We start from the raw sequence: 25,050 nt of genomic DNA on the forward strand, positions 1-25,050 counted from the left end.
GTCAAAAGCTCAGAAGCATTCTGCAATTTATTTATGTTTAGTTTTTATGACAGTATTGACTAATATTAAGTTACCACAGTTTTAGCATGGTAACAAAAACCAAATGTTTAAGCAAAATTAAAGCTGTTCAACATAGCATGCAGCCATGAGTTAATTGCACTTTTTTTTTTTTACCACTTTGAATGACTTTACTGGTGAAAGTTGAGATGAAACTCTGAAAACTAATACAATTGACTAGAATATGATAGAAATTATGACTAATTACATAGATGTAACAAAGGTATAACAATGTGCCTTCTTAGCAGAATTTCATATTTAAAATAAATGTTTATTGACATCACAATTTTGTCTGTATTAGGCCATAATTGTTTTTGATTGTCATTGACTATTATTACAATTATTATATATAATTTGCCAAAGTTCATCTGAGGATGTAGAAAATTAAATTGCGAGCATACGCTGTATAAGTAGTTAATGTTTTTATTATTATTATTATTATTATTATTATTTCTTTGTAACAAGACACACTGGGGACTGGAATGTTTCATCTGATGACTTATATTTGTACAAATGGTCAAATGTCACTGCATCAAATATTTGCACATCCTTTCATGTTGCTTTAACAACAGTGGCTTGTTCACTAAAATGCATTAATTAGGCCTGCAGCTCAGCCATGTTTTTTTGTTTTGTTTTTGTTTTTTACATTCCTCACCATTTTAATTGTGAAGAAGACAGAGAATTCCAAAGAATCCCGAGATGCTTGGTTGTCATCTGAAGGGATAGTTCACCCAAAAATTTTAATTCTGTCATTATTTACTCAAGTTGTTCCAAAACATGAATTTCTTTCTTCTGCTGAACACAAGAGAAGAAATTTTGAAGAATGTCAGTAACCAAACAGTTGATGGACCCCTTTGACTTCCATAGTATTTTTTTCCTCCATACGAATGCCCACATTCTTCAAAATATCTTCTTTTGTGTTCAGCATTTTTTTACATAGGCTATATATTCCAAATTATTTGCTGATGCCTCTATATCTAGGCTATATCCTACCTGACAAATATCACTGTAATGTGCATTATATAAAACTAGCCTCTTCGAATAGGCTAACTTTAACTTTTGGGCTATGACACCAAATTAGCAAATGTATCACTAATAACACATTGGCTGATGCATTATCATTTCATATGCTATATAAAATAATGTAAGTGGCCGAAGTAAATTATGCGCATGTTCGTGTGTGACATCTTCTCCCATTTTACCTTATAGACGAAAGCTGGACTCAGCCTCGTCTTTTATGAATAATAACCGCAGATATGGCGATAATGATGAGCATATCCGATGACTGCTGTGGATTAGACTGCTATTTTACAGAGAGCAAGCAGCGAATTTTTTAACCAAGATTTGTTTCAATTTATATTTAGTTAAATTGTTTTAACTCATTGTTTATGTAGCATAAAATGGTAAATCGTGTCAGTTTCTGTGACTGGTTGCAGTGCGTTGCCACTGATATGCATTTTGTAAAGTAAATAGCCTACACCTTTAGCGTCATCTGGTGCACAACATTATAATAGACTGTTCTGCGTTTATTTAACGCTCATTGTCTTCAATGCAAGTTAAAAGCCTCGTTTAATCCAAATTAATATAGTCTCTCTTTATTCTCATAGTTTTATAGGCCTATTTTATCGAGATAAACTGTCAGTATGATTTATGTTATTCATTTATGTTATTCATCTGTCTTTATATTTGTTATCTAACACAACTTTAGCAACTATGGTCTGATGAGCTGTTCCTTTAAGGAACAATACAAGGAACCGGGTTCATTGTTTTCTGTACAGACATATGAAAACATGTATTTCCTCTAACACAAAGTGAAGACCCAGTGAAGAAGATGGGTAGGATTTTCCAAGTTTGCTGTAATTCTATCATTGATACATATTGCATTTCGTTACATATAATATAATTATGTGTATAAAGACTTATATATAAAAAAGCAACCGTTATAAATGTAGGCTATATGATATGTGCACTAGCCTTATCCACCTAATAAAGTCCTAATCCACCTTCTTTGTTTCTACTCATTTTTGTACGTGAAGTGGAAGTCACTTTGCGATAGAGAAACACGCACTTCTCCTTTACTTCTCTGAAATACACTGTAACACACACACACACACACACACACACACACACACACACACACACACACACACACACACACACACACACACACACACACACACACACACACACACACACACACACACACACACACACACACACACACACACACACACAGCGCCCCATCTTGCTTTTAACCAATCATTGTTCTTCTTACTCTCGCTCAAGCCACTGTCTAGCCAATCGTCGTCTTCGTTCTTTGTGAGGCAGCAGTGGCGGTAATGTTATGGAGTTTTCTCCCCTGCTCATCAGTGGTACATAGGAAACCTCAGGCCTACTGGAAGCGCTAAATTTACCGACAATAAAACATCAGCATTCAAGTGGTGGTGGTAACTAATATCCGTTTAGTCCTGCATGAGAGCCAAAGAGAGCATCGAAACATGGTGGTTCTCAAAATTAGAGACCAGGTGAGTGATGTGTGAAACAGCTAGCCGAGTTAGGCTAATAAGTGCTAACACGCTAGTGAACTACTCAGAAACCTTACAGACGATTATACAGTACAAAGTCATTTAACTAAAACCGAGAATGGGAATGAAGACGTGATACACAGTGCTATAAGCGAATAAGCACGAAACGTAGTATTTAGGTATTTGTCATCTCGTACAGTAGGAATGTGGCTAATAGTTGCTAAGCTAAATGTCCGCGAGCCACGATATTCGTATAACGGATCATGACTGATGAAGTGTACACTTTATGTCTTCAATAATCTACTAAATGTAATTCATAAATCGCTCTTCGGTTTAATAGTTATCTTAAGGCTCAGTCAACAGTTGGTCTCATGAGGGTAGAGGGTTGACATCTCGTTGTTCTACTGCTGGCTATGAAAATGCACAGCTATCAGAGATTATATAGTGGTTTGATTATGTAGCTTTATTTATAGGGTTGGTAATAAATTGAAGGTCATATAAAGATATATAACTTTAACGTCTTTCTGCTTTGGCTTACAACTTTACAGGGTGCACGACAGGTGTATGGTCGCCTATCAATGATGTACTAATCCAGTCATGCACAGTAGTTAAATTATTCAAATGTGGGGTTTTGCAGTTGATGTTTTACACTTAGTATGTTACGTGAACTTTATTGGCTTTTTAATATGAGAGGTGACTAGTATAAGCACATTGAAAGATGTTGAATATTTTGGACATTTTTACCTTTGTAGTGATGAGACTGCCAAAGAGGCTTTATTTAATTACTGACGTCATAGATTTCACCTGTCACATTACTTTGTCCTGCAGGATATCTATCTATTTTTACATTATTACATTACAATTTTCTTGTTTTGATCATTTAGTGATTTCACATTAATGTAATTCCTGGTTTTCTTTGGAATAACGCAATCATTATGTACTCGATGGATGCTTAGTTAGCAGTGCTCAACATTAAAGATTTTTGCTACCGGCCCAATGGTTTCGATTTTCAGTTGTCGTGGCACAAAAGATTGTTACAACACCAGCATTTTGATACCAGGGAAATTTCACAATTTTGATACCACAGAAAAAACTACTAGCCTTATGTAATGTTAAAAAAAATCAAACATTAGGTACAGCAGATTTGATTTCTTCCTCCGCTGTTTATGTTCACTTATGACATAGCCAACTGTTTACAAAGATACTCGCCAAGACTTGCATTTTGAATATTTTATGTGTATTTGTCTGTTCAAGTGTGATAAGACACAAAAGAGAACCCATTTTGTGTACCAAATTGAGTTCTCCTTAGCACCTGAATGGATTGAAATCGATTGAACATTTAAATTGGCGAGACCAATTTGCACATGCATATAATAAACTTCCAATTCCCTCAGATGGCCATCAGACATTTCTTATTGTTGAGCCCTGCTTCTGCACTTACAGTGTATTCCAGGTGTTCTCTGGGAGTCGAACCAATGACCTTGGCATTACAAGTTCCATGTTCTCCCTGTCGACCTCCAGGAACAGAAGGAGATTTCAGTATTGGGTTGTTAGTGTTTGTACATGTGCACATGTGTTTCTCTGGTTAGAGAGGATGTGGAGATAGCGAAGAGCTCATCTCCATGGTGATGGCATTAACTAGAGGAGCTTGAGACAGAACACGATCGCAGTGCTTGAATAGAAGTTTAAAACCCTGTATGCATCCAGTAGAGCACAGGCCACATGTGACAAATAGAGCCTTGTCTCAGCTTAGAGCCACTAAAGGAGGCTTTTCAAACGAAGCTTTCTTCAAGCACAAGTGCTTTCTTGTTATGTTCTCACGAGCCTGTGAGCTTGTCCTTCCACTGACAACCTGAACTGAGACTGATTTAGATGAGCCAGTGAAGATCTGGGTGAACTCTACATATTGTGTTGATTTTTGTACTACATATTGTCTTGATTGAGACGTAAATGTGTCAAACAAAGAGATCTTTCGTATTTTCTTGTTGTGCTTTTTTTTTAATACATATCCATTATATTATCTAATATGACCTCAGATTTACGAAACTTCTCAACATGTATATTGCTCATAAAAAGAACATGTTAATGTTCATTTAAATGCCTTGCTGATGTTGTTATCCTCAAAAGTAGTGCATGGTGTGAAACCTGAGGCAAATTAACTCTTGGCTTTTATCCGATTTTTCTGCGTCTCATTTCACAACTCTCAAGAATGTGTGACTGAACACTTCCTGTAACTCTGGCATAGTGCACATACTTCCCATGAGTCACACTGCGTGCTCTGCAGGAGATGCGGAAGACACGTGCATTGTTCTAAACCCCTTTTTTTTTCTTTTTTTTTGAAAGTGATGATAGAGATAAAGTATGAAATACTTATGGCCACGTACACACTGCAGCTAAATTCAGCGCTGCGGTGGGCAAGTAATGTAATCAGTTTGCGGCTTAACACCGGTAACGCAGAGTATCGCAGGAAGCCTAATGTGCATCAGAGATGGTTCTCTCTTAATGTGCAGTGAAAGTGGTTGTCTCATTCGTGTTGCCAGATCTTACTAAGAAAAACAAAATCAAGAAGAAGCCCATGAAAAAACGAAATAAATTGAAATGCTTTATGCTGAAATAAATAATACCAAAATATCATGACCCACACCTGCTCACTTTACTAACTCTTGATCGATCTATGAGCCAAGCATAAACAACAAGCCCAAAAACGCTTATAGCCTAATAAGTGGACATGGCCAAGTCAACCCTGCGAGAGCATGCTCTGTGAAGCAGCCTTTACAAGCATAAGCAAAACACTACGCCTCCGTCAACTGTGCTAGTGTGCTTTAGTTAAAATTGTTAAACATACGTTTTTTGTCACTGTAATATTACTTTGGTCAGAATAGCAGATACTAAACAGGTGAGACGCTACATACGGTGTCAATCATCGCAGTTTCGTGAGCGAGTCGCGTTCCATACACACACATAACGATCATTTAGGGGTCTCACTCCCGCAGTTAACGGTCCCGAAACTTTAAAGTGTGTACTTTGCCTATGTGGCAAAGCTGGAGATGAGTCTCTGCAGAGGAGAACTGGTGTCAGCACTCAAGGTGTCATCTTTTTCACTGTGTATTTTGCTCCTATCACTGACAATTTTTTTGATTTGTTTTTTTTGTTAAAGCTGGCTAAATATTTATTGATAAACACAAAATTAGCCATCGTTGTGCTTGATAAACCAGTAGCACAAGCGTCGCTGCTGGGAGGAACAGTGGTGTCCAACATCAACAGTCATGCTGATTTGGAGCAGATTTGCCTTGTCTGCACCATCTGCTCTCTCCACACTAGTGGAGAACCATCATGTTTTGCATCCATCTTTCAATTAATGAAGAAGGTTTTTGAATTTATCATTTTGAGGTTTCTCGCTGGTTGGGATTCACTGCTGGTGTTTAATCCCATTTAACTAATATTAGGGTGTCGTCCCCCCCCCAAAAAAAAAAAATTAGGTGGATGTTTGACTGCTTAATCTTGAAAAATTAAGATTCTTCAAACTGTTTCATCCATGTTAAAATGTACCACATTTCTTGGAATAAGGATCTGATCGTGGTTTTGATTAACCTTCAAGTTGATTTTGGTTCAGTTTGTGTGGAGTTGTTGATTTTAAATATTGTGTGTGTGATGGCAGTTTTTGATCCCAGTTTTTGAAGTTATTAATGTAATTATAATTTTTAGATGCTGACTGGTTGTTATTGGCCCCTAATAGAGCAGAGCTTCTCTCAAGTCATGATTAAAAAGTAGTACAATTAATTACATTTCTGGTCTTCAATGTGTCGCTGATTTTTGTCAACCAAATTTACATTTATTAGAGATGCGCCAATATGAAAGTTTTGGCCGATACCACTAATTCTTTATATATGAAAGCCAATGGCCGATAAATCTAAATCCAAGTTTTTATATAATTTTGAGATCCTGATTACAAAAACAAAAGCGTCTCAAAAAATAACAACACTAATCGTAATATACAATGCCAGGTTTATTAGGCAACGAGATTAGGAGGGATTGAGGTAAGCTAGAGAAGAGGAGAAATGCAGAGGTAATGACAACATTGTTGGGTACAACAATTCTTTGTTATAATGAAATGACAAAGTATCTACAAATTCTTCTTTCCAAACAACTTAAAATCATACTTCATCAAATAGTATACAATTTAAAAATATATATATTTAGATATTTATTATAGTGGCAAAGTTAAGTCTGCATGGAGACAAGCTCCAAATTATGTAATTCTATGAGGAAATATTAATTAGAGACATTTAACGCTATAATAATCTATCCTTTAAAGCTTGAATGTTTGTCAACTAAAGTGAAAGCATGTTTTCTTTAAAATCATTGTAAGGGAAAGAAAATTGACTGATTGAAGGATCACCCATTAGTGTCAATTTGCACTGCAGCACAAAAAGATGAGGCGAGGAGGCAGAGGCTGGTTTTATTTAGAATCATTCTGGCCCTTGAGGATGCTCTTACATAAGAAATACACATGCAGTCTCATGACAACATTGCTGTCGGAAGTCTTTGGGGGAGAGATGCAACCATGTTTATTCAGTTTTTGCAAACACAAACCCAGACTGCATTTAAGTTCACCCCTCAGGACACAAGCAAAATGTCACGATTCAGACTAGGCCATGTTTCTCACCGTCAGTTGTCTAACTTGATGTTTCTCTGTCTGTCTTTCAGCCTGCCCTGCTAAAAGCTATTTTCAATGTTGATCCGGATGAAGTACGCTCTCTCATTTTCAAAAAAGAGGATGTGAATGTACAAGTAAGATTTTAACCTGTTAAAAAATAAATGCATGACCAGATTCCTTAATTGAAGCACCACATTTTTTGAATTGACTCAATTGTGATTAAGAACTCTCTTTATTTATTTCAGGACAATGAGAAAAGGACACCACTGCACGCAGCTGCTTACCTAGGAGATGCTGAAATTATAGAGCTCTTAATTTTATCAGGTAAATGCACCTGAAATATTCATCATGATGAAATACATTTCCTGAAGCTTCTAGTATCTTCTCCCTTTGATTCCAGGCGTCTTCAGATCAGATGTGGCTTTGATGTATTGTTATACTGTTATTCATGAATCTCTTGATGTTTCAATGTTTTTGTGATGTAGGGGCGAGGGTGAATGCCAAAGACAACAAATGGCTGACTCCTCTTCACCGCGCAGTGGCATCATGCAGTGAGGTACTACAAACACAGAGCTGTTCGACAACCTACACATGTAGACTCGTGCTTGGATCCTGTAGAATTTGCCTAAACTCTACTTCCTGAAGAGCAGGATTTTCACAATACCAAAATACCAGTAGTACATACCAGTAACCAGGGTTATTATAGTTAACTGAAACTAAAACTGTATTTAACATTTTAGTTTTTTAAAATAAACTCTAAGTGAAATAAAATATTACAAAACTTATGTTATTTCGTTTAACTTGATGTACTGAAATAACTAAAGGTGAAGTTGAAAAAAGAAAATATAGACATAAAAAAAAGCAACAAAATGACTAAAACTTTCAAATTTAAAAGAGAAAAATAAATATAAAAACTATTGAATATCAAAATATTAATAAAAACTATAATGGTATACTAAAATAACACTGGTGAATACCAAAATTCTGATATAAATTTTGGAATCACAGCAAAAACTGATTTTGAAACTATTCTAAACTATTTTGAAACTAACAAAATATTTTATTTAAAAAGTTAAATTAAAAATGATAAAATATAGCCTACATTTATTTGATTAAATAATTGAATCTAATAATTATCAAAGTAAACGGTAATAAAATAAGAGAAATTACAATCGTAAATAAATAAAAACAGTAGAACAAAGATATAAGTGAGCTAAACACTGCTGTAAGATATCTGAAACTTCAAGCACTAAATATTGAAGAATACACAAAACGATTTTTTTTGACACACGTCCAGTCTTTGTTTTTTGCCTATAAAGGCAACTGTTCTTGTTTTTATTTTTGCTCTCGACATTTTTGCACTGCAAAAATACCAGTATTTTTGACTTGAGCTCATGTGAGTAAATTGACTAATTGTTACTTGACAAAATAAGGCAAAAACAAAAAGAAAAGTAATGTTTCAGATTATTGATCTGCCTCTTCATATAACCATGTGTCTTGCAGGAGGCAGTGCAGGTTTTGTTGAAGCACTCTGCTGATGTAAACGCTCGAGATAAGAACTGGCAGACCCCTCTACATGTGGCCGCTGCTAACAAAGCGGTTCGCTGCGCTGAGGCGTTGGTGCCGCTGCTTAGCAACGTTAATGTATCCGATCGGGCTGGACGAACCGCTCTGCACCACGCTGCCTTCAGTGGCCACCTGGAGGTCAGTGAAGAAGCATTTGCATATGTGTGGGTTTGTTGAAATTATGGTTCAGAATTCATTAAGAGCTTGAGGTACAATTGAGACATGAATATTTTAACAGTATATAAATTGAGGGGTTTTTTTACACTGCAGATGTATTGTTTAATTAATGTCCTCCCTGTGTAAAGTATGCATGTTTTTCTTTTTTCAGATGGTGCGGTTACTGCTATCCAGGGGAGCTAATATAAATGCGTTTGATAAGAAGGACAGAAGGGCGATCCACTGGGCGGCATACATGGGTGAGGCAGAGCAATGTTTGTTTTCCAGTCCTTTTCACAACCATATCTATAAATTCAAAATCCATTCAAATCCTCAACTATTCATTTTTTCTGTATCTCAGGTCACATGGAGGTGGTGAAACTGCTGGTGTCGCACGGCGCTGAGGTGACGTGTAAGGATAAGAAAGCTTACACACCCCTCCACGCGGCGGCATCCAGCGGGATGATCAGTGTAGTGAAATATCTGCTGGATTTGGGAGTGGATGTGAGTGCTGACCTTTCACAAAAATCATATTGTCTTAAAATAAATGTGTTTTTTTTTGTTTGCGGATATTTATACAACTAAAATGTATTATTTTACATATTCACTTAAAATTTAAATAAGTATAAATTACAAATAATTTAAAAACTATAATTTAATATAATAAAAAATAATTTGACTTGAAACTATAAAGAATAAACCTGTCAAATAAAAGTATTTATACTTTAGAGAGCAGCTTTTTGATTCTGTGATCCTAGTATTTTTCACAAAAAAAGTAATTACTAGAGATGTACCAATTGCAATTTTCTTAAATTTTTCTTTTGCCGATTGCGATTTTCTTTCTAAGAACTATTGACAAAAATCTACTTTTCTTCGATGCAAAATGTTATTTTTATGAAAAAACACAAGTAAAATAAAAACAATAAGAACAAATAAACAAATTCCATATGTAAAATACATTTGCATATGCCTGCCTGCAAGATATCAAAGAATAGTTATACATCATCACACTACTGCCATTTAGTCAGTGACTTAAATTAATTTCTGCAAATCATTGCTTTTTCAGTGTCTTTTTTAAAATTTATTTTTGCAGTGCGCAATTTTATTTTACATTGGTCCAGTCAAAAGTGGCAGTTAGTTTGATTGACACGAACATAATAAAATGCTCAATGGGATTTGCTTTCTCACAGGCATTTGTAGTCTTGGGACAGGGTGATTTGGTCCAAGTATGTTTCAGAGGGCATTATGCTAACTTTTTCATGCAGAGACCCACTTTAAAGGCACTAAGAAAGTAGCCTGCTGTGCATTTGAAAAAAAGCTTGTATAGCTAATTGGGTTACACCACAAGGCTTAAATTGGTTGCACACCTGTGTTCAGTTTCATTCAGTAGCACATTCTTTGAGACACGTTTGTAATTAAACTCTTCTGAAAGCCTGCGCAGTTTAAAGTAGGGCTGTTAAGAGGCATCTGCGCAATCGATGCAATGATTTGCGTCAATGCATCTCACTGCATGTTAAAAACAAGACTCCTTTACTCGCGGAGACAGAGAAATGATTTGCACCCACGGCAGCTTCAGTGGATCTTCAGATGCAGCTCAAGCGTACTCTACACTTGGTTACAAAACATTTCGAATATCTAGTCATTTCAAAATAGCTGATAGATGAACTCATGCCTTGATTGGTTTTATGGACTTTGGCATCTTTAGCACATGGTTGTCGGAGTTAGGATGCGGTTTTGACTTAATCTATTCATTCATACAGATACATATTCAAGAAGCTACTTTAATCTGCTGAATGAACAAAATATTTCAAGAATCACACCTGTAAGCAAATACTGTTGGCAATCCCAAACAGTGACTGAATGCAGCCATCATGGAACTTTCTTATGAGAATTTTTGGATGAAACATTGAAAATTGAATGGCAGTTTACAAGTTACGGTTATTATTTTAATCGATTAATCAGAAAAAAATGTATGTATTTATTAACAGTAAAAATAATCGTTAGATCACACCCCTAGTGTGAATGTTGTGTACCTGATCATTTAAACTGTGGACATGCTTGCAGATGAATGAGCCAAACGCATATGGGAACACTCCGCTGCATGTGGCATGCTACAACGGTCAGGATGTGGTGGTGAACGAGCTGATCGAGTGTGGCGCGAATGTGAACCAGGTTAATGAGAAGGGCTTCGCACCCCTGCACTTCACCGCAGCCTCGCGGCACGGAGCGCTCTGCCTTGAGCTGCTTGTGGGCAATGGAGCTGATGTCAATATCAAGGTATTAGGGCTTCACATGTATGACAAAAATCACCACTGGATTTGATTAGATTAATAGAGCTGCAGAAAAAGCAGGTTTGACTGGTTATTTATCATTGTTTTCTCTTTGTACAGAGTAAGGACGGTAAGACCCCTCTACATATGACCGCAATCCACGGGAGGTTCTCAAGATCTCAGGCGATTATTCAGAATGGTGAGTCTTCATTTTCCTGTCTTCCATTATAGGCCGCTGTACGTGAGCTGTATCGTTCAGTTTCGTTCCACCAAGTGGGGCACTAATTTTTCTTTTGCTCAATATGTTCAACGTTAATAAAAGATATCCAAGCAAAAAGTTCTCCACGCATTATCCTGCAGTTAATGAGAAATTGTAATTTATTGGCGCACTATATTGATTGCGTATTGAGACGTCTAAAACGGTTGAGCTCGATTTTCAACCAATCAGCATCGAAAATGTAAGTAGGTCACAGCCGAAATCAAGCCAATATCACTACGCACATATGTAAACAGAGGAGGACGTAAGCGGCGATCAAGCTCGATTAACACCCGTAAAGTGTATTCTTCATGTCGGAAAAGATGGTGGGAAAGGTCCGCAGCCCTTTACTGAAGTCCGATGGGAAAAAATCAAGCAATGTGCGTAGGAATGGCTCAAAACGTCGGACACTACGGAGCTAACGTTAGCTATTGCTAATAAACATGTTGCCCTCCTGGACAAACTGGTCTCTGATGTCCCAACAACTACGGGTTTCACCCGGCCTGATATCGGCGTTTTATAGGCTAGACAAAAAAAAAACGCTTGACTATGTGCGTGATGGGTAGGTTAAGGGGTCGGGTGAGTGTGAGTGTGAGAGAGAGAGAGAGAGAGAGATGGGTAGGTTTAGGGGTCGGGTTAGTGTGTGTGTGTGTGAGAGAGAGAGAGATGGATAGGTTTAGGGGTCAGGTTAGTGTGTGTGTGTGTGTGTGTGAGAGAGAGAGAGAGATGGGTAGGTTTAGGGGTCGGGTTAGTGTGTGTATGTGTGTGAGAGAGAGAGAGAGAGAGAGATGGGTAGGTTTAGGGGTCGGGTTAGTGTGTGTGAGAGAGAGAGAGATGGGTAGGTTTAGGGGTCGGGTTAGTGTGTGTGAGAGAGAGAGAGATGGATAGGTTTAGGGGTCAGGTTAGTGTGTGAGTGTGTGTGAGGAGAGAGAGATAGGCTGCTGTCAGTAGCCTAAAAGAGGCCTAGAAATAGGGTTTCGTTCCACATATTTAATATCAGAAATATATAGAGATTCCTTAGGAAAAAGTTCTCCACACACAATCTTGCAGTTTTTGAGAAAAATTATGCTAAAGGTGCCCATTTTGAAAAAAAGGGAAAACATAGGGAATTTTGCACTTTCAAACCTGTTATCATATAAACCCAAAAATGCCGAATTACCACTTGAAGTACAAAATAAAATTTTGAAATTTTAAACCAGTTTGAAATGTGTGATATACCTGAAGTTGCTATCTAGGGACAGAAAACATGATAAGATTATCAAGAAAACTTCTACTGTAACATTAACATCCCAATTACTTCTCATTATGTTGTTCCAATTCAAAGGTAATATTTGAGGTAAAATCTGAATAACAAATAGAATTAAGCCAAAATATAATAACCGAGCTGCCAACTCTCACGCATTCACCGTGAGACTCACGCAATTGACAATTTTCACACGCTCTCACACCACACATCCATTCTCAGGAAAGCCATTTATTGACCATAATATAGACATGTTAGTTGGCTAGAAAAAGAGCTATAGAGAGTATTTTGCTAAATATGTGTACTATATTACATATTTATTATATTTGTACTTATATCATTAAATAAAGTTGTTATTATAATAAAAAACACATTATATTTAATTTGAGTTATTTTTAACCTTAAATAATACTACCAGCTGATAGGGCTGTCTGTGTGTAGCCTATTTTTCTTGAGAAAAATGAACGCCTATCTTGTGTACCTAATATTTATCCAAATGAGTCAACATTAAATCAAATCACAAGAATTGAATTGAAATCGTGAAATTTCTTTAAGAAATTTGTAAAAAAAAACGTAGCTTACCAGAAATTGTACCATATAAACATTGTAACATGTTGTCAAAATTCAGTTTAGTTACTAAAATGTTTTGACAATCACCAAGTTAAACTCAAAAGTATACAAAGAAAAACACTTTTAAAAATAACACATTTAATGGTGAATTGTTAATTTGCATACACGAGCAGTAACTGCACTACATGTACATATTCACAGGAATGATTATTGTAAACAATATTTAATTTGGATTTATTTATTTACCTACCCATCTCTCTCACACACACACACACACACACACACACACACTAACCCAACCCCTAAACCTACCCATCTCTCTCTCTCACACACACACTAACCCGACCCCTAAACCTACCCATCTCTCTCTCTCTCTCTCTCTCACACTCACACTCACACACACACACACACACTAACCCAACCCCTAAACCTACCCATCTCTCTCTCTCTCTCTCTCACACTCACACTCACCCGACCCCTTAACCTACCCATCTCTCTCTCTCACACTCACACTCACCCGACCCCTTAACCTACCCATCTCTCTCTCTCTCTCTCTCTCTCACACTCACCCGACCCCTTAACCTACCCATCTCTCTCTCTCTCTCTCTCACACTCACACTCACCCGACCCCTAAACCTACCCATCTCTCTCTCTCTCTCACACTCACACTCACACTCACCCGACCCCTTAACCTACCCATCACGCACATACACACAAGTCAAGCGTTTTTTTTTTGTCTAGCCTATAAAACGCCGATATCAGGCCGGGTGAAACCCGTAGTTGTTGGGACATCAGAGACCAGTTTGTCCAGGAGGGCAACATGTTTATTAGCAATAGCTAACGTTAGCTCCGTAGTGTCCGACGTTTTGAGCCATTCCTACGCACATTGCTTGATTTTTTTTCCCATCGGACTTCAGTAAAGGGTTGCGGACCTTTCCCACCATCTTTTCCGACATGAAGAATACACTTTACGGGTGTTAATCGAGCTTGATCGCCGCTATCAGATGAAGATGCGCTGCTTACGTCCTCCTCTGTTTACATATGTGCGTAGTGATATTGGCTTGATTTCGGCTGTGACCTACTTACATTTTCGATGCTGATTGGTTGAAAATCGAGCTCAACCGTTTTAGACGTCTCAATACGCAGTCAATATAGTGCGCCAATAAATTACAATTTCTCATTAACTGCAGGATAATGCGTGGAGAACTTTTTGCTTGGATACCATTTATTAACGTTGAACATATTGAGCAAAAGAAAAATTAGTGCCCCACTTGGTGGAACGAAACCCTATTTCTAGGCCTCTTTTAGGCTACTGACAGCGGCCTATTATTGAAACCTGCAGTATCTGACTGCGTCAAATTTGTCTGTTTTGTTTATGTGTAGGTGCTGAGATAGACTGTGAAGATAAGAACGGGAACACTCCTCTGCACATCGCAGCTCGATACGGACACGAGCTTCTCATCAACACACTGATCACTAATGGAGCTGATACAGCCAAGTATGAATTCCCCATGCACTTGTTAATTACTGAACATAACAGCTTTGTTACATTTGTGCACTAACTGTTGACATAGATGTAGGCAGAAATTCATTATATATCTTCTTTGGAAATCCCAAGAATGTTGTAATTGATCCCACATGCATACACAGTGAGATGCTCCTGGCTTTTTGATTGTAACCTTGGCTCTTTTTGATTTAGGAGGGGAGTTCATGGCATGTTTCCACTGCATTTGGCTGCTCTCAGCGGCTTCTCTGACTGCTGCCGAAAGCTGCTGTCATCTGGTAAGACGCTTTCGGTGCATGGATTACAATATTTGTTTTTAATAGTCTGCTCTATTCAATATAAAGATGAACTGAATGGGTCTCTGTCTTCCAGGCTTTGATATAGACACCCCCGATGACTTTGGAAGGACCTGTTTACATGCTGCTGCTGCTGGCGGGTGAGTTTCTTTTTGATTTTATGGTCAATGACATGATGCAATGTTTTTCTTGGTCCAAATCTTTTTATTTAGAATTTAGTCAGAGATTTTTTTTTTTAAATAGATATATATATTAATTATTGATCTCTGAATTAAATGTAATACTTTTTTTAAGGTAAGGGTGATCCGATCAGGGGTTTGGGGGCTGATTACCAAAATAAATTATACTGCATGATAAATAAAATGCTTCAAATAGACCCACTGATGTATTTAGCTGTTGTTAATAAGAATGTATTTCAAGAATATATTTAAGTATAAAAAATATTATAAGATGAGAAAGTATCATTAATTGAACCCTAACCCGCCGATCAAATTATATAAAGCTATTATCGGCCGATAATGATCGTTTCCCGATCAACCCAAGCACCCTTATTTTTTTTAAGGCATAAATGTCAAGGGTATACAAATATCCTGATATCATAAATAAAATAAAATAACACTTTAAAAGAATACAATACTTAGAAAAAAAATATTCGAACAAAAAATATTTATAATACAAAGTAATAGTTTAACAAAATTGCTTCGTAGTTTACTAATATTTTAAAAACTTTGTCATGTGGTGCGACCAACATGGAGAAAAACTTAAATCATAAAATTATATCATAAAGACCCTCATGACTGTATGCCAAGGTCAATAAGTTTCTTAAAATGCCAGATAATTTGACCTTTTTATGGTAAGGCAAGGTTAGTTCAGTTTGTAAAATGCCATGTGGTGTGACTCCCCAAAAAAGGTAATGGTGTATAATAAAGTATATTAATAAATAAAACATTTGTCAAGTTTCAAATTTGTACACTGTGATGTAAGGAAACACACAAGGTGCAAGGAAAATATTTAAAAAAATATAAATAAAATAAATGAATGATGGCTACACCACACATCATTAAATTGAAAGACTAAATATTTCTTACTGTGAATACTTTTTGTTGTTGTTGTGATTAACCAACCGAGTGTAACCCATTCCCGTTTCATTCACCCAGTTTGATGAAACATGTTTTCCACTGCAGGAACCTTGAGTGTCTGAATCTTCTCCTCAACACGGGGGCAGATTTCAATAGGAAGGACAGTTTTGGAAGGTGTGTTTACCTGTACACTACCAGTGTCATCCATTATGCTAATGGTTTTATGATATTCTTGATTCTGGGGCTTGAGAAAATATTCTCTTCTTTAGGACACCTTTGCACTACGCAGCTGCAAACTGCAACTACCAGTGCCTGTTTGCTTTGGTGGGTTCAGGAGCCAATGTCAATGAGCTGGACAAGAGGGGCTGCACCCCCCTCCACTACGCCGCTGCTTCTGACGCAGATGGAAAGTGAGTTACCATATGCACTATGGTTGAGTTGGATGGGTAATTTCAAAGCTAATGAATTTACCAGTGCCTCTCATTCCCTCCTAGGTGCCTGGAATATTTGCTGAGGAATGATGCTAACCCAGGGATCCGAGACAATCAGGGCTACAATGCAGTGCATTACGCCTCTGCTTATGGACACCGCCTGTGTCTGGAGCTGGTGAGATGACTTAAAATCACGTGATGGGTCTATGCTTTTAATATTTTCAGCTTACTGTATTTCTGTTCTCTTTATTAGATTGCTAGTGAAACTCCTTTAGATGTGGTAAGTACTATGGCACTCAACATTTAAAGGGATAGTTCACCCAAAAATGAAAATTCTGTCATCATTTACTCACCCTCAAGTTGTTTCAAACCTGTATGAATTTCTTTTTTCTGCTGTGCACAAAAGAAGATATTTTGAAAAATGTCGGTAACCAAACAGTTGATGGACCCCATTGACTTCCATAGTAGGAAAAAAAATACTATGGAAGTCATTGGGGTCCATCAACTGTTTGGTTACCGACATTTTTCAAAATATCTTCTTTTGTGTTCAGCAGAAAAAAGAAATTCATACAGGTTTGAAACAACTTGAGGGTGAGTAAATTATGACAGAATTTTCATTTTTGGGTGAACTATCCCTTTAAGATCAACATCTTTAAGATCATCACTGCTCTTGAGTGATCAGACCTAATTAAATCTCTTGTCTTGAAGTTAATGGAAACCTCAGGGACAGACATCCTAAATGACTCTGATGTACGTGCTCCTGTGAGCCCACTCCACCTGGCTGTGAGTACAGTCTCCATCTGTTTGTTCAACAAATGTTGGGAAACATAAAAATGTTCTTGCCTCCTGGCTGGGGTTCGTCTCAGATTATATGTAATGGTTGTCCTCAGGCATATCATGGACATCACCAGGCTCTTGAGGTATTGGTTCAGTCTCTGCTGGACCTGGATGTGAGAACAGCACAAGGGCACACGCCGCTGGACCTGGCTGCCTTCAAAGGCCATGTTGAATGTGTGGATGTGCTCATCAACCAGGGGGCTTCCATCCTGGTGAAAGACTACACGCTCAAACGCACCCCCATCCACGCCGCTGGTATGTTGTACAAAAACTAATTAGATAGCATGAAGTTCAGTTATCCCCATAATTTGTGACTGTTTCAGAGTCCTGCACGGGGTCGGGTCGGACAAGGGGGAAACGCGGGTCTAAACACGGGTTTAAAACAGTCACGTGCAAACGTAAAAATATGTTTATTTTTAGGAACACATCTACAAAAATATGCCTGTATTTCAAGTTGATAAAATAATTTAAAATCCATATCAGTTTATTTGAGCCCGTTCCCTCCCAGGAGTCTCCAGACGTACTTTCACTTTGTTTGTTTTTTTTATCACAACCGCGCGTGCGATCTGCCTGCAGTCGTCGAGATGGATCCTGAGGAGTTGAAGAAAAGAATAGCTAGTGGTGTTTAAGTTGTCGACAATGCGTCATCAAAAATCAAGTCCAGTGTGTGGGAGAAATTTGGAGTTATCTCAGATGAAGAAAACAATATTGTGAAAGGCTTTGCTGCATGCAAAACCTGCCTTAAAGTTTTCGTGTTGGATAGCAAATGTGGAACTTCATCGCTGAGGAAGCACGCAGATAACTGTGGTAATAAACCAAGCATTTCTATCGAACAGTATTTTTCAAAGGGGGCAGAACTGAAGGTGCCTCGTAGAGATAAGGAAACCATAACCAGGCTGTCTGTGAACTTTGTATGCAATGATATTAGACCCTTTGAGGCAGTACACAGTGAGGGATTTTTTGCATTAGCACAAGGGTTGATAGATGTTGGTGCTCGGGCTGGTCGTGTGGATGCTAAACAACTACTGCCTGACCCTACGACGGTTTCTCGTGGAGTTAACAAATATGCAGAGGAGATTCGCCAAAAACTAATCCCAGAATGATTGCATATATGCTGGAATAATTTCGATTTTATTTTATTGCTTTTATCTTTTTATTTATTTTTTTAACTATTAAAAGTATATTTACTCAAATCACTAAAAATATTTGGAAACAGAAAATGTTCAAATCCATTGACAAAGCTGTTTATAGATTCTTGACACAAGGCAGAGCTAACACCTGTTGTTAATCAGCCAATCAGACACAAGGTCGATGTTGTCGGCAGATTTATCATCCTGGCCAATATATATTGATCTATCGCTAACCTCAGAGGGATTTAAACTGTTGCTGTATATGTATGGACATAGCCTAAACACTCATGACATGTGTATTTGTGCCTATTCTCTTGCATTGCAGCCACAAATGGTCACTCTGAATGTCTCCGTTTGCTCATCGGAAATGCCGACCTGCAGAGTGCAGTGGACATCCAGGATGGGATTGGCCAGTAAGTACATGAGACAAAAAACACTAATTTTCATGTTCTACTTGTAGAAGTCAATGGAAATTACAGATATATTCATATACGTGATTCTCAGGACTCCTCTGATGCTGTCAGTTCTGGGCGGACACACAGACTGTGTTTACTCCCTTATTAATAAAGGAGCCAATGTTGATGCCAAAGACAAGTGGGGCCGCACTGCTCTGCACAGAGGGGTAAATCGCAACTCATTGCACTAGAAGTATTTCTACTGGCACTGGCTCTCACCTCTGCTAGTGCTTCCTGTCGTGGCTCATGGATGTGTGTGTTGTTCCAACCAGGCGGTGACGGGCCATGAGGAGTGTGTGGAGGCTCTGCTGCAGCACAGTGCCAGTTTCATGGTACGGGACTGTAGGGGGCGCTCTCCAGTGCACCTTGCGGCCGCCTGTGGCCATGTTGGGGTTCTGGGGGGCCTTCTGCATGCTGCCCAGTCAGTAGAGACCATTCCTGTCATCACTGACCACCAGGGCTACACGCCCCTTCACTGGGCCTGTTACAACGGTGAATAAACGCACTTGCCAGTCACAGATGGATACACCATACCAGTCTAAAGGCCTGCTCACACCAAGTCTGATGAAACTTAATGCAGGGTTCCCACAGTCAAGGAAATTTCAGGGAATTTAAAAATGGGAATTTTCATCTTTTTGGATTTCCATCATCTGTTTGGAGGCTCAGGAAGCTGAATCCTCTTTTGAGCTGAATCCTCTTTAGCAATCTCTATATATAAAAATAATAATAATAAATTCTAAAATATTATGTACTAATCATAATCTTATAGGACAGGTCATGGAAAACCATTGGTCAAAATGTGTGGGAACCCTGTAAATGGCACTATGGTGTCTATTTTTTTTTTCTTTTTCTGCAAAATGTTTCAATCTGAATGAAAGCATGAAATGGTCTGAAACATACAGATTTCACTTGCATTAATCTGAAACAACCCATATTTTATATAGGTGAGTGGGGAGTGAAGACAAATCTCAATGGTCTGATTTGTTGTGACTAGACCCCTAAAAAAGGTCAAACCAGCATAATCACAAAATATGATCGCTGTCACATGTTCACTAGCCAGAGTCTGTCATTATTCGTATCTGGACGGGACTAGTTTTCTAAATGACGTTTAAGTTACAATTCTTATCACGCCTGTGATTTCCTTTACCGATTCGGACGGGACTGACATCTCCATGTTTATTACGGAGTGTGTGTTTTCTAGATGGGGGTGTTACAGAAGGTCATGTGATGTGCGTGCGTGCATCACATATGACATGTCTTTTAATTTATTATTTGTTAATATCATTTTAATTTATTATAAAAACCCTATTTAAGTCAACTTTGAGTTTTTAGCAGCGGCTGTTTATAATAAACTTGCTTAAGTGAGCAGAGAAATCTAGACAAGTATCTTACTCTTACCTCACACTGATATTACAATGGGCTTCGCCGTTTTCACGATTTGGCTCTATTTATTGATAGTATGTGTTATTTTTTCCTTCTGATACCATCCATATTGAAATAAAAGCATGCCAAAGATTGGTGCAGAAATGGTAGCTCAGCAATCACAGACATTCACATTCCGACAGGATTAGATTTCTCAGAGGACCGTTGAGTTTGAGTAGGTAATTTTCCCTGGAATTGTGAGGAAAAACAATGACTTGGCAGATTGGGAAAGGATTAAAATCACAAAGTACGTCTGCGAAACATGAATTTTTCTAACGTCCTCCTGGAAAACGTGTCCAGTCCGAAACGAATAGGGCTATTGAGGGATTTTTTTGATCAGGAGTCAGGAAGCTTGTTAGATAAACCGTTGTTACATCAGATTCTCTCTCTGCAGGTCATGACACTTGTGTTGAAGTGTTGCTGGAGCAGGAGTTATTTCATAAGACTGAAGGGAACACTTTTAGCCCCCTTCACTGTGCTGTGTAAGTGGCTTTTTGTTGGTTTGGTGTGTGTGTGTAAGAAGGGCAAGAGTATTGAAGCTCTTTTTTTTATGACCTTCAGTATAAATGACAATGAAGGAGCAGCTGAGATGTTGATAGACACACTTAGTCCTGCCATCGTCAATTCAACTGATTCCAAAAACAGGTACCACTCATACTTCTCTTTATTCATTCTTAAATCAGTTAAGATAAACATGGCCTATGCCATATCATTTTGTTAATTGGAATAAAGCTGAAATAAAATGAAAATGTTCGATTACAATTTATTAATTTTTTTGGTAAAATTCTCATTATTTACCATGTTTTGTTGTGGTTGAGGTCCAGGCTGTAATTGTTGTTGTCTCTGTAACAGGACTCCTCTTCACGCTGCAGCATTCACGGATCACGTGGAGTGTCTGCAGCTCCTGCTGGGTCACAACGCACAGGTGAACTGTGTGGATGCTGGAGGCAAAACCCCACTCATGATGGCTGCTGAGAACGGCCAGACCAATGCCGTCGGTAGGAGTTTGACACTCAAATCTCATGTTTTTTTGTTTACAGTTAACTGAGTTTGTGTTTGGTTTTGATGTCTGTCTGTGTTTGGCAGAGGTGTTAGTGAGCAGTGCAAAAGCAGATCTCACGCTACAGGATGCCAACAAAAACACTGCTCTCCATCTGGCCTGCAGTAAGGTAAGAAACTCTCTGTTCTGTTATGTCTTTATTTCTGTAGAAGTTGTTTTTGCATTCTGCATTGAGCTCAAGCAATGGGACACTGCATCTAGTATAGATTTGGTGATTCTCCCCTATCTGTTACTCACACTATTGATTTTCATTTGCTCTCTATAGGGTCATGAAACCAGTGCCTTGTTGATCTTGGAGAAGATCACTGACAGAAACCTCATCAACTCCACCAACGCAGCTTTACAAACGTACGGTCAACACGTAGAAATGATGCACAGATGTACCAAAATATATTAACAGGGGATGTTTTTTTTCTTCCGTGTTTATATGGATTTCTGTATTTTCTGACCATAAAAATATGACCCACGTGAATTGCTTAAATCCGAGAAAAAAGTTGTTGGGGTAGGAGGGGGGGTGGGGAAGGTGGCTGGTTACTGTATGATGATTGAAATCGCGAAATGACCTTGAACGATTACTAAAACTGCTAAATATTACTTTTTCTAATACTTTTATTTAATGCATGGATTGCTTCTCACAGCGCTGCATGAGCTTGTGGCGCCATCTGTGGGACACTATTAGCATGTTACGCCAGGGTTCAAACTGCCAAATGCGAGTAAAAATTGCGTTAAAGTTGAAAAATGTATGCATCTCTTGATGAAATTTTTTTTTGTGATGTTATTTCCATCAAGAAGTGCATACATTTTTGGTTCAAGATGTTGAATTGACAATGCAAGAGTCCAGCACTCTGTAAAGTCTCCTCCAGCACATCCCAAAGACTCTCAATGAATTAGAGGTCTGGACTGAATTTGTTTTATTCAGTACAATACAGTACAATAGTATGTATTATTGCGATACTAAGATAATTTTTTAATAATTAAAAAAAATTCAGAATAATAATTGCCGTTAGCTGATCACATGCCTGATTAAAGAATAAGCCTAATATTAAGTTCTCATTTTCCAGGCCCCTGCATGTTGCTGCCAGGAATGGCTTGACTGTGGTTGTCCAAGAACTACTAGCTAAGGGTGCTAGTGTGCTAGCCGTGGATGAAAATGGTAATTTATAACCTTATCATAATCATGACTAGAGTTGTTAATGTGTGTTTAAAATAAATATTATGTTTAGAAATGTGCAAAAAGTTGGTGATCCTTTTACGTATATACACATAATACCATTTTAAAAAATTGGAATCAGTAAGTTATTTGTATTCAGACAATTTGTATTCAGCAAGGATGCATTAAATTGATCAGAAGTGACAGAAATATTTTGCATCAGATCAGCATATTAGAATGAGTTGTGAATATCATATGACACTGAAGACTGAATTAATGATGCTGAAAATTCATGTGCTTTGCCATCACAGGAATAAATTATATTTTAAAACATTAAAACGTTTATTGTAAATTGTAATATTTGGCAGTATTACTGTTTTTATAGCATTTTTGTAAAAGCAGCCTTGTTGATCATAAGAAAATTCTTTCCAAAACGTAAAATAATCTTACTGACCCTAAACGTTTGAGTGGTACTGTGTGTATATGTTTTTATATATTTCTTTGTATATGTACATTTCATAACCTTTTTCCCCCCTTTTGTTAGTAAACAATAGAATTTTGGAAATCATGGAAATTTAAAAATCAAGAAATTATGGAATTTTGTTTACAGATAAATAAAACAAAACATTGATCTCCTAATATTATTTTTATATAATAATATTTTTAGCATTTCATTCTTTATCTGTACGTTATATTGGAAAATAATTGTTTTATCATTAGTGTCAGTCCAAATTTCTCCATTTTCGCATCCCTAATTTTCACATGGCAGTTTTGTTTACCATAATAGCATAAAACCATTCTGAAGGCTCTTCTCTCATTTCTCTGAAAGGCTACACTCCCGCCCTGGCTTGTGCTCCTAACAAAGACGTGGCAGATTGCCTGGCGCTAATCCTGGCCACCATGATGCCAGTGTCTCCCGGCGGAGGTGCGGTGCCCAGCCTCACGTTCAGTGCCATCAATCACTACACCAGCCCCACTAAAAGCGTCACGTTCGACAGTCTGCCCATGCTCCGTTCCGAACACAGCTCCTATTGCAGTTTCAACAGCATCGGCCGCCACGACGGCTTCTACAAGGACGACGAGCTAAACGACTCTGACTCAGAGACTTACTGAGGTGGAGGAAAGGAGAGGCTCACATCTTGTCTTAATTTACCCAGCGGCCGGCCACTCCGCAGAGCCTTAACTCTCTATACACACACACACACACACACACACACACAAATACACATGTACGTGAGGCGCAGCAGGCTGGCGCTCCCAGCCCCTTTATCCATCAGCTCAACCTCTGCCAGCACATCTTGCCCTACACAAAAGTAATGGATAAGTGGGCGGACCTCCCGACATGGCAATAACGAGACAAGAATCAGCGGCCTGGGACCAACATTTGCACGGGCAGTTTGACACTGTCATAGTGCATCTGGGATTCGAGATTCAGATCGTGAGGGAAGATTTGAATCAGTCCCTTACAAAAGACTGGAATATTTGTGATGCTTTCAACAGTTTCAAGTCAGTGTGCACTTCTGAATCGATCATTTACAACTTGGGTAAAGAAATGATTTATTTTTAAAATACGATTTTAATACGTGTCAATTTCTCTGTCCCTCTGAGGGAAAAAAAATTATAATCACAGCGTTTCAATAGTTTCCAAACCGCAAGGGCAAAATCGAGGACATTGACAGCATTGTAATGCTTCTGGCCACAAGCATGAGTGATGTTAAAAAGCTAGCTGTCTCCATCTTCAGTTTTAGGATAAATTATTCTTTTTATCTATGGTATTTATTTTTACTTTCCATATTTCATCATCATTTTGTGCCTTCATAAATTACTGTATGGAGGGAAGGGGCAGCTTGTGAGAACAAATCTACGATGCACAAGAAGTTCAACACTACGTCTGTGAAAAGCACTGAAAATGAAGAGGCAAACGGCTCCCAGCATGCTTTGCTCCAGGATGAGGAACACTGTGTAAACCAATGGTAGAACAGCATTTGATCTCTTTGTATGTTGATATATGAATATAAATATATATATTATATTTTTTCTGCCTCTTATTAACATGATGTTTTGGGCATGTATGCTCGCTTTGATTTAGCAAATGAAACCACTCGATCCTTCTTTGATGGCCTGTCAGAAAACCTGTGTTTGTCTCTTTTCAAGCTTTGATTTTGGAATGATTGAAACTGGAAATCTGTTTAAAACAGCTTCCCGGCTGAGAGGGGGCCAGCAGGTATCTGTTAGCTTTCCTGTCCTTTTTTTTTTTTTTTTTTTTTTTTTTTGTGGAAAAAGGAGAGTGATTGGTGCAGTCGATGGCCACTGCTGTCCCTCTACTCAGAACAAGAGATTCCTGTATATTTTATGGTTGTTTAAATAAATGAGTTCAGTAATTTGA

The 25,050-nt window shown here is 38.0% G+C and overlaps 1 protein-coding gene and 1 long non-coding RNA gene across 2 annotated transcripts in view; one reads left to right on the plus strand and one right to left on the minus strand.

The window, feature by feature from the left end:
- Window positions 1–25,050, minus strand: part of LOC309483929 — a 67,163-nt gene that overhangs the window by 38,258 nt on the left and 3,855 nt on the right. The window lies entirely within an intron of this gene.
- On the plus strand, window positions 2,361–25,050 carry ankrd28b (ankyrin repeat domain 28b). The gene is made up of 28 exons (XM_082149971.1): window positions 2,361–2,582; window positions 7,290–7,373; window positions 7,485–7,563; window positions 7,725–7,795; window positions 8,743–8,943; window positions 9,134–9,221; window positions 9,323–9,465; window positions 11,026–11,238; window positions 11,352–11,430; window positions 14,684–14,798; window positions 15,000–15,082; window positions 15,177–15,240; window positions 16,285–16,353; window positions 16,449–16,589; window positions 16,674–16,785; window positions 16,864–16,890; window positions 17,319–17,393; window positions 17,501–17,702; window positions 18,903–18,990; window positions 19,082–19,199; window positions 19,305–19,524; window positions 20,849–20,936; window positions 21,016–21,099; window positions 21,307–21,452; window positions 21,541–21,623; window positions 21,780–21,862; window positions 22,576–22,667; window positions 23,494–25,050. The coding sequence occupies exons 1-28, from the start codon at window positions 2,556–2,558 to the stop codon at window positions 23,775–23,777; spliced, it is 3,159 nt and encodes a 1,052-aa protein (XP_082006097.1). The 5' UTR covers window positions 2,361–2,555; the 3' UTR covers window positions 23,778–25,050.

This window comes from Leuciscus leuciscus (genome assembly GCF_965113295.1).
Source record: "Leuciscus leuciscus genome assembly, chromosome: 20".
Classification (NCBI taxonomy): domain Eukaryota; kingdom Metazoa; phylum Chordata; class Actinopteri; order Cypriniformes; family Leuciscidae; genus Leuciscus; species Leuciscus leuciscus.

Coding starts and splice junctions, on each gene's coding strand:
- ankrd28b (XM_082149971.1), top strand. CDS start 2,556: ATGGTGGTTCTCAAAATTAGAGACCAG. Junction 8,944..9,133: donor CCTTCAGTGGCCACCTGGAG/GTCAGTGAAGAA, acceptor TTCTTTTTTCAG/ATGGTGCGGTTACTGCTATC. Junction 11,431..14,683: donor TCAGGCGATTATTCAGAATG/GTGAGTCTTCAT, acceptor GTTTATGTGTAG/GTGCTGAGATAGACTGTGAA.